Raw genomic sequence first — 16,053 nt, forward strand, 5'->3', positions numbered from 1 at the left:
CTTTGGAGCGGGGAGAAGGGGAGAGACAGACAGAGACTGTATTTTATAAAGATGGCTAATAAATGTATTTAGCCTACAAAACAGAAGGGCTGCTGTAGCTTTTGAAAAGTTCAGCAGCAGGGGAGCCTACAGCTGCACACGAGGGTCCAGTTCCACAAGACATAAGCAAATTGTTGAGCCACAGGAGAGACAGGGTTTCAAAAGAGACTTGGAGTAGTTTTCTCCAAAGACGGTGAGTAATTTACTGGTGAATTTTGTTGCTGTTGTTTTCTCCTCTTCTCCATCTTTCCTGTTACTTACAGAGCGCTGCTATGACTCCTCCTTCCAGGGAGCAAAAGACTTGTCAGTCATTCCGGTTTACATTAGGTTATGCTCCATCCAATGCCCTACAAACTGAGTACTCCCCCAGCAGCCTCAACTCCAGAAAAGTAATACAGAAAAATACTCCCTCAGTGACACCCCACTATGAAGGAAGGATGGAAGAGACACAGGGTGTGGGAAGAGCAGAAAACCACATAAGGAAAGGGATTTATCATACCCAGCTGCTTGTACAGTGCATCTGGCAAATGCTACTGTAGCCGTGGTAGAATTCAGGAGGATCTGATTGTAAAGGGAAGATGGGAAAGAGGCCCGTCTTGTGATCAGAAACAAAGCTTTAAATAGATAAAACATGGCTGCCCTGCAGCAAATGACCTCAGTATTCAGCCTTCTTCCACAAGAAGAGATGGTCAGAGCATCCTGAAAAAAATGAGCCCTCTAGGACAGATATGTAGTTTGTTAAGAGCTGCCACTTCTAGGAAAACTAGTTAGCTATTCACTTGACCCTTTCACTCTCTAGGCAGACAGAGACAGGCCATCCAGGAAAAGAAGGAAAGACAAGTGGTGTATATGATGTTCCCCTACTGATGAGAACACTGAAAAAGACAGGTCAGGATGAGATGGAGGTGATTTACAATCTCCTGTCTGACCCAATACCCCATGCTCCCAGACCACAGGATCCTTGGGAGTCTCCCTGTCAGTGTGGATCTGTTTCACCGGGGTCTGCTCCTAATCAAGAATCTGGATGACCTTGTCTCTGCCTGCCTGGAGAGTGAACAGAACAAGTGCCAGGTGATGGCACATAACTGCAAATGCTTTCATCAACCATCCCTTTGCAAACCAGTTATTGTAGGGGAAACAAAGTAAGCGCACTCCTAGGTAAGGAAATATCTAAGGCTTCAGACTCCTTTCTCCAGGCAAGAGTTTCTGAAGACCAAGCATAGCTGCCCAAGAGCCGTCCTTCCTCTAAAGGTACATAGCTCACAGAGAGAGCCAGTGTGATTTCGAACACAAACAGAACTGAATAGCTTTGTCAGGGGCTAGCTACTGTCGGTCGTCCTCCCGTTTGCTGACACTTGCCTTTTTGTAGGTTGATGGGGAGAGCACATACCACCACTGACCAGTGTCCCTGAAGGCAGGAATTCCCAAAATGTGCCTCCCACCCCTGAGACTGGCATTATCAGTGACACACCATAGGGAGTTGTAATCCCACACACAATTGCTGAAGTCATGACTCCAGAGTTCATGACTACTTTGGGCGCAAAGGGGCAGTTCTCCAGGAAGGGGAGATTGTGAGAGGAATCCCTGTAGAGGCTTCAGGCTTAACCACACCCAGAGAACCTAAGGTTCTAAGATAGTATAACTTTCTTCACCTGGATTGGGCTAGCAACTAAAGGTTGAAGAGCTGACTTGAATGAGGGGTGAGAAAAAACTTCAGGAGCAAAAGGCTTCCACAGATCACGCATCCAGATTCATGCTGGGAGGAGATACCTAGTTTGTAATGGTTCTTGCCAAGCACTGAATTGAGTTATACTTCTTCCTTGCAGTTGAGCTCCAAGTGGGCTCTTTCTGAGATTTCTTCTTTACTCTTTCTCTTGGCATTTTTCTGTATGGTAGAACAGTGTTAGTAAAAAGAGAAGCTGGGAAGTGGGAGGAGCAATAAGAAGGGAGAGACATCAAATAGCACTTTGTAACCAAAAGGGGGATGGAAAAGAGGAGCAATGCCCAAAATACAATTGCTGTAACCACTCCCCGATGCCCACTCCTCAGAGCTTTTTAATCCCTTTAAACTACCATTCATTAAGATACAAAGTTGAAAGGAACGTTAGGTTTGTGTTAGGTATTTTAGAGACCAGATGCAAGTTAGAAAAATAACACCAGTGTGTGTTGACATTTAGTTCATTGAGGCTACTCATGTAATTGAAGTTACTCAGGTGTGTAAGTGTTTGCAGGATCAGGCCTTAGGAAATCCTGGCTCCATGGAAGTTAATGGGAGCTTTGCCTTTGACTTCAGTGGGGCCAGGATTTCCCCCTAAGTCTACCCAACTTGATTGAAATTGCATTAGCAAGACGGGTGTGCGTGGGGGGAAGAGAGAATTCTAATTCCAGAGAAACTCAACCCACCAACACTCTTCTTTGGACTATCAAGTTACGAGCATTACATCACGAGAACCAAGCCATATTAGCTGATCTTTAGAGCCAATTGAAATGTTTTCATCTAAAAAGATTTTTTTAACAAACAATGACTTTTCAAAATAAACAAAACATTTTAGCGGAAATTTTTGTTTCCTTCTAAATTTTCAAGTGTTCTCTGAAATTAATAAAAACAAATTTTTTTTGTTCCATTTAAACAGAAGATGTTCATTTTGATTCAAATCCAGAGGAAATACAAATATCAGTTTTTATTACTGTCATTGACACTGGAAAAATTCCATGAAATATGTTGAACAAAATAAAAAGTGTTTTGTTTCATTCAAATTCTTTTGTGGAAAATGCATTTTTTCACTGGCTCTCCTGATCATACCTTACAGGGATATATTTTTACTAACGCCTTATTTAAGCCCGAGTCCTATCACCAAGGGCAGGTTAGCAGCATTTTAAATAATGGAGTGCAAAGAGGTTTACTGATGTTACTGTAAATCACAACTTAACATTCACACCTTTTGAAAAGAAAAGAGCCAGAACACCTTTGAACCTTTCTCATCATAACTTAATACAGGATCTTTTAAAGAGGCAATAACAGGCAATTTTAGGATTTGTCAATGATGACAAATATGAACCATTCCCTGGGTCATACATAGACCAGAACTGGATATAATGGGCGCCTTTCTTGCTCTCTAAAGAAGTTTTGGGGGGGGAGGGGCTAACAAATCCTAAAGCAGAAGTTTAACACTGTTCAGAAAATTTTAGTGTTGAGATAACATTTTTTCTTTATTTCACCACTTCTTGGCATATATACAACATGCCTCAGGTGGCAAGTGACTGGGATTCATCACCGAATTTGGTTGGCTGGTTGAATCATTAGCTTCCTATGGAAAGATGATACTGAGTAGCAGCAACAATAAGGCACAAACCAGTCCTGTTAGCAGACTACTGGCTAGAGAAAATTCTCTCAATTAATTCACACTGAGCCTGCCACCTCCACTTAAGTAAAATATAAATCACAAACAGGACGGGTGGGGAAATGTCTGAAAAGGGATAGAGCATCAATCACTGACCCTGCTCCTGTAATGCACTCAGTATGCGTTAGACATCCTTCTCTGGGTCTCAACAACAGAAAATACGAGTCAGTTACAGCTCTCAGGTTAGGAGTCTGGCGCTTTAGCTCAAGCTGTAGCAATTTATGCTTTTTTAGCTGTGGAGGTCCCCATTTTGATCCCTGGTGTCAGCCACAACGGTGTTGCCATGGCTATGCTTCATGTAGCAATGGGTGAGAATGCACAAGATAAAATAAGGCTTATGCCCCACCCAAAAAATAAAATAAAATTGATTTTAAGTAGCCATTTTAACTGATATAAGATTAATGTATTAGTTGCACAATTTTGTAGGAGGCTTGTTTCATAGAAGTAGTATTCATACGTTACATTTATACAGCGCTTTCCACATGCAATCGCAAAGCACTTCACCAACTATACACATACAGCACCACTAGGATGTAGCCCTCTGTGTGGTGGTGAAGCTGGGTAATGGCTAAACCACAATAAAAAAAAAAGAGGCAAAACATAGAATCATAGAATATCAGGGTTGGAAGGGACCTCAGGAGGTCATCGAGTCCAACCCCCTGCTCAAAGCAGGACCAATTCCCAACTAAATCATCCCAACCAGGGCTGTGTCAAGCCGGGCCTTAAAAACCTCCAAGGAAGGAGATTCCACACCTCCCTAGGTAACGCATTCCAGTGCTTCACCACCCTCCTAGTGAAATAGTGTTTCCTTCCCATTCAGTGAAGGAGTCACCTGGAATTTTCTTTCTATTTGTAATGCAAATAGTTATTGTGGGCAAGATCCTCATGTGGTGTAAACAGATGCACCTTCATTGACTTAAATAAAACTGTGCCTATATACAGCATCCCATGGAGCAGCTCCTGCGAGAGCTGTCAGTCTACCATGTCAAGGCTGAGCAGAGACAGCTTTGTGAAAACTCCAGCAGTGGGAAAGGCTCTGAGGTAATACCAGTAGAAGGTAGAAGAAAGGGAGGAGAAGCAGGTGTGATGGAGCAGTAGACTTCAGAAATCCTAGCCCTGCGATTCCATTTAAAATGAAGAACTAGTTGAAAACTGGGTGCCTGCAGTTTGAAAACTGCAGCATAAGCACTTTTTTCTGGCAGGAGTCGAAGACAGGAAGGCTGTTAAAATGCAAACCCCAGTGCAGCTGTTATGACTTAAAAGTTAAAACTGAGTGGTGGTGGAGTTTTTTAATCTACACAGAAGACAGGGAAAGTGGAATTTGTGGTGGCTAAACTTCCCCTGGGGTAATCACTTTACCCAAGGTCAGTTGTGTATTGCCTCAGGTTATACCCAACATGTCAGGAGCATCTCCCAAAAGATCTAAGATTCACTAGATCTAAGATTCACTTGAGAAAAGTTCCCATGTCAGCAATATAAAGAGGCTGAATTCTGCCAGCTCCTTGGCTTGACCTGGAGACCATCTCCCCCAGGCCATACCCTGGTCCAGGAGAAAGAGTTGCCATCCATCTGGTAATACGATTCATGGTTTTTCCCCTACTTTGCAGTACATTTAGGGTATGTCTAAACAGCATTTTAGAGCTCACGGGAGTGAGCTTCCCAGTCCCGGTCAACGGACTTGGGCTTGTGTGCTTGAACTCGTGCTCTACACGTAGCTGTGTTGGGCAGTGCTTTGCAGTTGTGGCTCAGGCTCCGAAGCCTAGGCAGGGAGCTGGACTCCCTCCATTCTAAAATTATTATTCTTCAAATAACAAATAAATGGAGGCAATCAAAATCAGATCTCGGCTGTTCCATGAGAAGGAGACTGAATTCACCGAATACATTGTTTGCAGTAAGCTGTTCTCTCAGCTCTACCGGTCTGGGACAAACCTGCGTTGATAGAAGGGTGTTGACGAAGGTGTCCTAATACCAGCTCTGCGTTCTATGATACTATATATCTACCTGATCGCTCATCCAGAAGCACAGCAGCAATGAAGGGGTTAAATCAAATGTCAGCTCAACGAGGCTTTGTTTCTGGGTGCCCTACAACAGGGTACTTTTTACTGCCTACATCCAAATTCAGTTATTTAACCCAGCTAGAATTGTCTTGATGTCAGATCCAACTCCCGGTGAAATCAACTGGTCTTTCTGCTGACTTAAATTGGAGTTTGTAGGGCCCTTATTGAGGGTAACTATTGGGGAATGAATGTTACATACAGTCCCGTCGGCATCTTCTGGCTTCAGGCACACACAGAATTAACACCAGTGTGAAGCCATTGGTCAGCAGCAGCTTTCTCTCAGCATCTCTTTCTCCCCTCATTCCTCACACTTCCCTCACTCTTATCTCCACCAGCTTCTGGTCTTGAACCTACACAACAACCAAACATATAAAGGGTGTGCATGGGAGGAGGTTTGGGAGCAGAAGGAGAATTCACCCAAGAAGTGCTTGTGAGAGAGATACTCAAGAGATACTACTGTTCCTCCTGAGAGAGGTGGTAGTGGTTCAAGGGAACGTACTAAAATGGTCTGAGTCACACACCCAACAAGTAATGACAGGAAATTGTACCTCCGCCACTAGCCCCATCACTTGCAGAGTCCCTAAAGATTTAACATCAGCATGCAACCACTAGACAGACTGGTCAGACAACATGGACTCAAGTGCCAGCAATATGCAGATGAGACACACACCTACCTCTTCTTCACCATAAACTACCAGCTCAGATGAAGAACGGCTGGTTGAAGCTAAATCCAAGCAAGTCAGAGATGATGCTCGTGGGCAGAGAAAAGCGCTTTGAAGAGACTGCATCCCCAGTGCAGTCTCCTTTGGTTGAAAGTACACCCCCTCCCCCCCATTGGTCAATTCAAGTCCATAGTTTTAAAAGTGCTCCTGGATTTCTCCCCAACCCTAAGCTCTCATATAGCAGCATTCACAGGTAATACTTTCTATCATCTCTAGTGGGGTAGGAGACTCTGTCCCATCCTGGCAGTCAGTGGCCTGGCCTTATACACTGTTATGTTCTCTCTGAACTACAGCAATGTAATATACCTGGGCAGGAAGCCATCAGCCCGCAGAAACTCCAGCTACTACAGAATGCTGCAGTGCATCTCCTCAGCGACATGGTCTACCATGAACAGGTCAGACCTGGCCTCTGATCTTTACTCTGGCTTCCCACAGAATCAAGTTCAAAGTCTTGGTCCTTAGCTTCAAGGCTCTGGGCCTAACATAGCTAAATGGGAGAGCACAGTGTTCAACACCTTTGCTCCTCAGGCACCATGGCACTTTCTACCAGCAGGGTAAAGCTCATTAGTAGAGGAGACTAAGTTTAGCTGGGGGCTGGTCAAGACTGGGGAATGAACTGTGGACTGTCATGAACATCAAACATCTTCCACGCCATGTGCAAAGGGCATTTCTTTGACCCGTGTTTTCTCACACTAAAAAAAATAAACACCACAAAAAAATACGACACTATACATACAATTCTTCTCCTGAAGCAAAGGCACCATAAGGCTGGCTTACCCAGTTTTCTGGGAAATGTCCTTGTAGAGGAGGATTCTCCAGCTAGGAGAGACCTGGCATAGCAACTTTGCCAACCTCTCTTCCAGTCTCACCCAGTAAGAGGCCATCGGGTTGGTCAGAGCTCTGCTGCATTCTGGCTATTCTCAGCTGTCAGAATGGTGGCTCTGGGAAGCCAGGATGAACTCTGAGCAGCCCTGAGACTTCTTTCAGTTGCATCAGGATACGAATCAGCCTCTCACTAGCTCCAGAGTACAGGGACTCTAAAAGCAGCATAAAGTAATTTTTGGCATGATTCTGCAGCGAGTAGAGCTCCATTGAAATAAAGAATCAGGCCCCGTGTGCCGGAGGTATACCTATGAAGATCTGCATCTTAAAGTTCTGTTGTAGCCTGTTTTGGAAATCCATCCCAACATCAGCACAAAGTCAAAAGCAAAGATTTCAGTTTTAATTACCCATCTACTGTATGTGTGAAGTTGCTGCCCCCTCCTAAAAGGTGTCTTTTCCCACTTCCTTTGTGTTAAGTGGTGGCCTCACACCAGTAGGGTTACCATATTTTGTGCCTCCTAATGGAGGGCACTCCCGGGGGCCCCGCCCCCGCCCCCAGCCCCGCCCACGCCCCAACTCCGCCCCCTCCCAAAGTCTCCGCCCCCTCCCCTGCTTGAAGCCTGAAGCAGGTAAGGGGGGAGGCGCGGCCCAGGCTGGCCCCCGGCGGCTCCAGCCTGGGTCGGCTCGGGCCCTGGCCGACCACCCCCGGCGCACCCCCCGGCTCCCAGCCCCGCGGGCCCGGCCCGGCTCCCAGCCCCGCGGGCCGGCTCCCGGCTCGGCTCCCAGCCCCGCGGGCCGGCTCCCCGACCCCGGCCCGGGCCGGCTCCCGGCTCCCAGCCCCGCGGGCCCAGCTCCCCGACCTGGGCCCGGCTCCCCGGCCCCGCGGGCCCGGACCGGCCCAGCACTGCGACCCTGGCCCCCGGCCCGGCTCCCGGCCGGGCACCATGCCCCCGGCCCCGCACAAAGAGGCCCCGGCCGAGCCTCCCGATTTTCCTGGACATGCCCGGCTTTGGGGGATTTCCCCCCGGACAGGGATTTGAGCCCCCAAAAGCCGGACATGTCCGGGAAAATCCGGACGTATGGTAACCCTACACACCAGACTAAAGTAAAATGGATTTTTCTGCATTGTCTGCCCCTCCCCTGAAAAAATGGAAGAAAATTCCCCCATTCTCCTCCCCTACCCCATTCCCAGAGTTTTGGTACAACATTTTTTTGGACTTTTCTTACAGCTGCGCTTAAGATGTGACAGTTTCAAACATTCCAGGAATGAAATAAAATAGAGTATAAAACATGTTCGTGCATTCAGGCCCACAACCAACAAAGTGAAGGAAGAAAAGAGCCAAGCTGCCAGTTTTATAGTTGGACTAGCTTACTTCATGTTGCTCCTTTATTTCTGACTCAAAATTGCCATCTGTGGTGCTCACTGTAATTTTCCAGGACTCTGGCAACTAACAACCTACAACACTTCCAAACTTCCCTTTCCCAAGAGAAACTGAGTAACAAAAAAGGAGTGGGCACTCTGTGCCTATTAGGGTTCATAACATGAATTAAAACCATCACCCCTTCTGTTTCCTCTCCCTCTGCCTCATGGGGAAATCTTGATTTGCTGGCAGCCTACCTCCGCCCCCTCCCCCAGCTGCTCCTTCTCCTTGAAAACTATTTACATACTGCAATCTAAAGTTTCAGCTGTTGTAGGAATCTCTCCTGATTCTCTCTCCACCCCCCTCAATCTCCAAGAAACCTGAGCCACCAGATGGGTGGGAGAGCTTATTGGGTTTTTTGTCTGACATCTGGATTTTGTTAGCAGTCTCATGCGTGCTGAATCAGGAATGGGAGCTCAGACCAGAGCAGATGAGAATTAAGTCTTTTAGCACTGAAGAAACTGCCTTATCCCCTCCCTACCCCCACCTAGTCAGCAAACACGGTCACAACAGTATGGGCCAAATTCAGCCTAGCCATAAAGTGATGCAGGTCCTGCTAATTGTCCTCATAGCTGCTCCTATTTATGCCTGTTTTGGATTCAGTGCCCCAAATTCCTCCAAAGCAGATCATTACATTATTTATTAATTATCGTCACTGTTAAAAAGCCTTTGCCACAATTTCACATTAATAGCGGCACCTTTCAAGTCTCAGAGTGGTAGCCGGGTTGGTCTGTATCAGCAAAAGGAATGAGAAGTACTTGTGGCACCTTAGAGACTAACAAATTTATTTGGGCATAAGCTTTTGTTTGTCTTTCAAGTCTGTAGCTACAAACTCCTGTCTCCTAAAGAAATAGATTCAGTACAGTATGAAAGGAATTAATTCGCCAGACTAGGGCTAGGGCTTGGTGCTTAGGAGTCGGATGTTAATGACACCAACGGGTATCATTAATAGGGTGGATTTGTGCAATTAAAAGTGTAATGGGCAGCAGCATGGGCTGTTTTAGTAGTGCCCTTATAGTCACAGTACTGCTAATCACCATAACCTTAGTTACTGAATAACAGCAATGTAATATAAACAGGGGCTTTGAGTCAGGCCTGTATGTGATGCTATGCAAACATTCCTTCTGTGCAATCCTTCTAGTCTTTTGTTATATCTTATCTTTTTTTGATTAGTCAACCACTTTGATGCTTGCAGATATACAACATTCATCTGTCCCTCCCCCCAAACAAACACATCACCTTTGACTATGCCATTTATCAAGAGAGATCCATTTTCTAAAGACACCTATCCTATCAGCATGTGTGTTTTGGGGGGGGAAGATTTCAAGGATGTGCTTCGGACTGAGCTACAAGCTGAAGCACACCGAGAAAGAGGCAAGAACAAAAAGTTCACTCCAGATTTAAAAGGTGAAACAGGTCTAGAATAAGGAACCCAAACTCCAAACCAAAAAGCCCCACCAAAGAAACAAGGTCAAATGATAGATATTGGAGAAAAGCTCAGTGTGGGGTTCAGGCCTAACAACCCTGTACAGCACTTTACACTATGCATTTCAGAAGGAAGCATTTCCAAAGGATCTTCTGCACCTCGGCATAGTGCATGCATCCAGGGCAGCTGTACCAATGGGAGCAGAGGAAACCACTACAGTCCATCGTAACAAGGACATGCATAGCAATAATAATGCTAACAAAAACCAGACAGAACCTTTCAATCACAGATTCCAAAAAGCTGAACAAATTTTAAAAACTCATGACATGCTATTTTATATACATGCACACAGAGACCACTTCACTCATCACAATCATGCAACCACCTCTGGGCTGAAATGAAGCAGCTATTACACAGCTATGCTATGTAACATATAGTGAGGCAAAGTGAAAAACACTGGGCCTGATTCTCCCTTTGTCCTGTGCCTTGTGTAGTCATTTGCAACAGTGCCAAGTGAGAGTAAAATGCTACCGAATCAAAATGGGTGCATTTTTACACCCACTTTGCATCGATGCACATGATTACTGAGAATCAGCCCGACCGTTTCACCAATCTTCCCAACCCATGTAGTGATTGCATGGGACAGGAATATGTATATGACTTTTATATGACCATTTCAACTGTCACCTACCCATGCGAAGCAAACGGAGCTGATCACAGAATCATAGAAATGTAGAGCTGGAACGGACCTCGTGGTCAGGTAGTCCATCTCCCTGTGCTGTGGCAGGATTAGAAACCAACGCTACAAATATTTGTGAGAGTGAAAGACAGAATCTCGGCTTGAGTTTGGGCCTCTTACTTTGCTGCCTGACATTGCACCATTTGAACTGCTGCATAAGTGGGTAGATACACATCCTAAAGTGGCAATATTGACTGGCTGGGCCATTGCTAAATTTCATCGATTTCTTTGTAGGTCCACCTGCAACATGGGTTAAAATTAACAGTGGGCTTCAAACTGATGCTTTGCATCTGAAGCCCCTGAACCTGGGGAAAATTCTGATTCTGATCTGAACCCAGTTGAGATCCAAAGGTCCAAATCTAGTTAAAATATGGCTATTCTTTATAACTTGTAATGTGTTTAAAAAAAAATGTCTATAGTCTACTGAATTCTGTTTAATGGAGATGAAGATCTCAGCAGAATTTGCCAAACTCTTATTCAGATTTCGTTACAGTCAGAAAGTGAGTTAGAAACAAAAGGTGCATAACAGTTTAATAGAAAATCAAGAACCATAGCTTAAGAATCAATTCATAAATCAAGAATGAGTTACCTCCAGAATGTTCAGTAATAATGGTAAAACTCCCTAACATATTAATCAGTATTCCATCCCAAGTTTCTGGTGTGTTAGCTATTAAACTGGCATTGATTACTGTCTAGTATAAAATTCTTTCCCTTCTTTTCTTTAATTACCAAAAGAACACTGTAGCTTCTCTCTTCTGCAGGAGGGAAAGAAGTATAGGAGGAAATACTAGATCTTGGAAGAAAAGGTAGGCACAGTTTTGGGCCTATGAACCTTGGTAATGGCTTTTTAAACTACAATATTTCAGTTGTGATTCCAGTACCTAGTGTTAAAGGCTAATGAAAAGATTATATAACTGCTCAGTATGATTATAATTTAAGCTTGATTAGTAGCTTTGCTTAGTGTACTTTTGCTACTTGGGATCCAGGAAATGATGTTTATGAGAATATTAAGCATTGCTTTCTGGAATTTGAAGATACAGACAGACCTGTTGCCAAAGTTTCATTCACTAAATATGCAAACAGGAAACATAATCCAGTAGTTAAGCCACAGGACTGAAATCAGTATTCTATTCCCAGCTCTTTCATTTGGTGAGTGGACAAATCACTAAACCTTTCTGTGCCTCAGTTTACCTATCTGTAAAATAAAGATAACCATACATCTCTCGCCCATAGGAGTACTGTGATGTTACATTAATTAATTAATGTTTGTAAGATCCTTGGATGGAAGACAGATAATTAATTAGCGCAAACCAATTAACAGAGTGACTTGTAAATTTGTACAGAATTCATTCTGTACTCAAAGAGTAAGTGCTGTAAGTTTGGGGAGGATGCATTGTATTTTTCATACAAAACAAAGAGGATGAATCCCTATTTTATGTACAAAATAGAACTCAGTCTTCTCTATGCACAATGACCCTCCATAATATAAGCAAAAATATGGTACAGGTGACTCTTTTAATACTATTAAGAGGGCATCAAATATTTTAGTAAGACAGATCAAAGCATTAAGAATGGCCTCTGTTGAAAATCAGTCAGAGCAAGCACAGGAGCTGCTCTCATGAAATTATTGCCCTTGGATTTACAAGAAGATTAGCATGGCTGGGCTGACAGGTCTTCAAGGATCTACTTCAGCAAGTTTACAGAGGCATTGTCCTTTTCAAAGGTATGCTCTGAGTGGTGCTGCTGCACCAAGGAACCTTCAATCAGTTCTTTGCTATGGAACGTTGTTAATTTAAAGCTATAAAGTGTGATTTTCACAGTGCAAAAAGCAAACTGCAGCTAAATCAAACTTGTTCCAAAGACTAATGACCAGGATTTTTTTTAAATGTACTGTGACTTTTTAAGATTATAAACTATGAACATTAAACAAGCCCTTGAAGTGCCACAGCCAAAAGCATTTATTTTCTAATATGCACAATGATCTCTAAAAAAAACCTTTTAATCCCTGAGTCTCCCTCTGTAACTACAAGAAGGCTGACTGGCATGTGAGCAAATGCGCACTGCGCAGGTAATACCTCTACTCCAGACAGCATCACCTGGAATACTTCATTAATGGCGTATATTACATGATGCATCTCATACTTAATGGACTAGTGCTTGATGTCCATCATTAATAGGGATTTTACAGCTAAAGTGGTGGTTATCCAAATATATGTGGCTCCTTTTACTTCTGATGGCATAATCCAGACGGGGTGGTGCAGCTTCAGACAAGCAAGACGGGAATGATTGTCTGTGGCTCCCAATGGCACAATTCAGGTGAAGTGGCAGAACATCAGGAGAGTGGTGGATGAGTGTTTGTCTACCTCTGATTTCAAAATCTAGTTGAATAGATTGGACATCAGGAAGGAGGTAAAAGGTTGATTGAATTACCTTTAATGTCTGAATTGCTTAGGGAGGACAGGGCAACAGGAGGGAGGGGTATGACTGACTCATTTATTTTGATGTCTACTTCCACTGGGATGGGATGATAACTGGAAAGAGAGGAATGTTTGGGTTTTGTCTCTGTCCCCGGAATCTCCCAGACTGTCCTGGGCAAATCAGAAAGGAAACAAAAGTTTTGGGCAGTAGCTGTTAGCTCTAGCCACTAGAAGTTGCTGGTCCCACTGCTGACAAGGAGAGGGGTGTTGCCTCCTCTGCTGCTTCCCTGTTGTTCTCTCCCTACCGTTTCCCAGCTCCCTGCTCTGTGCATTAGGAGGAGGGAAGGAGAGCAGGCGCCAGTCCATTCCGCCCCCATCCACTCAGCTTTGGCAGCAGCTCCAGCCTGCAGGGGAAGAGATAAGGGAAGAAAGGAGGCTCGGGACGGGGGTTTGAAATCCTGGTGATGTCACTCAATAGGGAAAGAAGTAAAGAGGGACCATGCAGATGGGAGATACTAGGGTGGAGGGAAGAAAGGGGAGAGACACTACAGCTGGTGAAGTGAGGAAACAGGGTGCACAGTACAGGGAGTTACTAGGGAAGGGGAAGAGAGAAGGGAGATTCTGGGAAGGGTGGTGAGTCTGAAAAGGGGAGAAAGAACAAACCTGGCACCTCTAAAAAGGCAACACCGCCTTTTAAACAGCCAAGCTGTAGGACGCTAATCTGAACCAAGCCCAAGCCTCGTTGGGGTTCTTTATTTGTGGGTAAAACTGGATTTTTCATCCAATAAGAAATGTTGAAATTAGTTTCCATTCCGAATCAGAACAGTGTCAAAATACTGATAAATTTCATGAATGAAAAATTCCAGAAAGTTTCAAATCTGAACCAACAAAACAAAAATGTTGCCATTTTCAATTGAAACAAAACAATTTGTCATGTCAAAATGATACTTTGTTTCCAAATGAAAAGGGTGACCCCTTCCCACATCAATTTAAAAACAAAAACTTTTCATTTTGCTATCCCAATTGGAAAATTGAAAAGTGTTGTTGAAGTCACCATTTTCCCATGGAAAATTCCTGTTGGAAAATTTCATTGACATTTAAAATGTCGATGTCAATGAAACTACAATTTCTAATGGAAAAACATTTTGTCTCAAAAATGTCAACCCACTTTCTTCGCAGGATTTACTGTATATGCGTTTTTGCTATAAAGCATATGGAGTTTTGCTGCTCTTTTATGTTTTATGTTAGGGGTCAGGCTCTGGTGGAAATTTGATCTGATACAGGAGGAGATCTTGAAAAACAGTCAATACACTATCAGTACTGAGGTCTGAAAATGTAGTTATTTAAATATGAAAGTAAACCAAAATACATCACCCTGTCCATACAAATACATAGAAAACCACTGCTTATTTGGTGAAAAGCCCATAGAATTTTTTTCCTCTGGTGCTGGCAGGCTATTTGTGTTATGTTTTATCCTGCCTGTGTTGCATAGAAGGTGCTTGTTTTATGTTGTTGTGATTAATTTGAAACAGATTAGTTCATACTGAGAATGAATTCAATAACCCCCAACCCTTCTCCCCATCATGAAACAACAGTCTGCTTGGAGGAGTTGCTTTTCTTTCCAGCCCCATCCCACAGGCTTTTCAGTGGGAGGGCATGATCTACTCCACCTTGCTCATATTGACCTCTCTCTTATAAACATTAATAATATTGCCCTAATATTCCTCCTGTTTTGTCTATAGGTCACCTTATGGGAGAGTGAGAAAACAGATACTTCTCAGTTCTACCAGATAAAACCCTGTGCCTCTCAGAGGGAATGCTTACATTTAAGTTCCTAGCTGGGAACTTAATTCAGGTTTATTAAGACATTTATTGCACACTGAGCAAATATAATTTTGTTAGTAAACAGCGTTAGGAATTGTGCAATGGATATGCACCTGTGGCTTGCTCCATAGCTCACTGAGGTAAATGACAATCTTCCCATTGACTTCAATGGGATTTGGATCTGGCCTGTGGTGTATGATTTTTTTTAAATCTAATTCAGCATGTTTATGGTAACCAGGTATTTTATTAACATATGATAACGCTCTTACTCAATTGAAATATGACGCATATATTAGGGCCTACTGTCCTTTTCCTGACATCCATTTCTCTCCATCCCATTTGATCTCAGTCAATGGGCAATAGGCTTTGAAATGAAATTGTGATTATGGAACTCACTATTCCACTGACATGAATGGGAGTTCCATGAAGGGTGATGCCACAGTACCAGCCCCAAGGAAATCCTGGGGCAGTGACAATGGGCTTGTGAAGTAGCCTCTTGCTCTAATCTAATATGGTATACTAAAAAGAGACAAAAATGTAAGGCTAAAACTCCAGTCAAAAGGTACCATAACCAACAAGGGAAGAGCTAGAACGACCTGTCGTCGAATTCTAAAATAGAATTCTACAATAGCTGCATATGTTATTTTTAGTCCATTTGCCTTTGAAATGTCTGTTTACATTCCATTTCCCAAAACAAAGAAAGTTCATAGCAATAGCAGAGTGAAAGTAAGGTGGGTATATGAGAGACAGCACATCAGGAAGTGTTTGTTTTCAGCTGGTTTTGTGCACTTTTTGGAACTCATACGCATAATCAAAAAGTATGTTAGACAGGAAAGTAGCATAATAAAATCAAAGGGGTCGACTGGAGATTTCTTTATTTTCTCTTTCTCTTTGTGTAGTCACTCTCATCTGCTTGTATTAGGATCCATTATCCTTTCTCAAAATAATATCAAACATTTAATCCAAATGTCAAGGACCCTGCTACAGATACAATTTTCAAACTGAAACTCTGTGAGCTTACTATGAAAGCATGGACTGTTTGAACTAATGTGCTAGCAAATGTGGCCATGATAGGCCCTTCTCTGCTTGCACACAGAAGTCTGAGTTACATGTTGTGCTGCTAAATGGTTTGAAGGCACAACACACACAAGTTATTCAGAATTTCAAAATGTAGACATCAGTGAG

At 43.4% G+C, this 16,053-nt stretch overlaps 1 protein-coding gene across 2 annotated transcripts in view; it reads right to left on the reverse strand.

The window, feature by feature from the left end:
• ZCCHC24 (zinc finger CCHC-type containing 24) overlaps positions 1-16,053 on the reverse strand; it is a 166,754-nt gene that overhangs the window by 110,579 nt on the left and 40,122 nt on the right. The window contains exon 3 of one of the 2 annotated variants that reach the window (XM_054034316.1): positions 12,592-13,448. The exons of the other annotated variant lie outside the window; for it this stretch is intronic. Within the exon in view, the coding sequence (XP_053890291.1) occupies positions 13,272-13,448 (177 nt within the window). The 3' untranslated portion in view covers positions 12,592-13,271. Of the gene's footprint in view, positions 1-12,591; positions 13,449-16,053 lie in introns of those variants that run through there. 2 annotated transcript variants of the gene reach the window in all.

The sequence above is a fragment of the Malaclemys terrapin genome, chromosome 7, assembly GCF_027887155.1.
Source record: "Malaclemys terrapin pileata isolate rMalTer1 chromosome 7, rMalTer1.hap1, whole genome shotgun sequence".
Lineage (NCBI taxonomy): Eukaryota > Metazoa > Chordata > Testudines > Emydidae > Malaclemys > Malaclemys terrapin.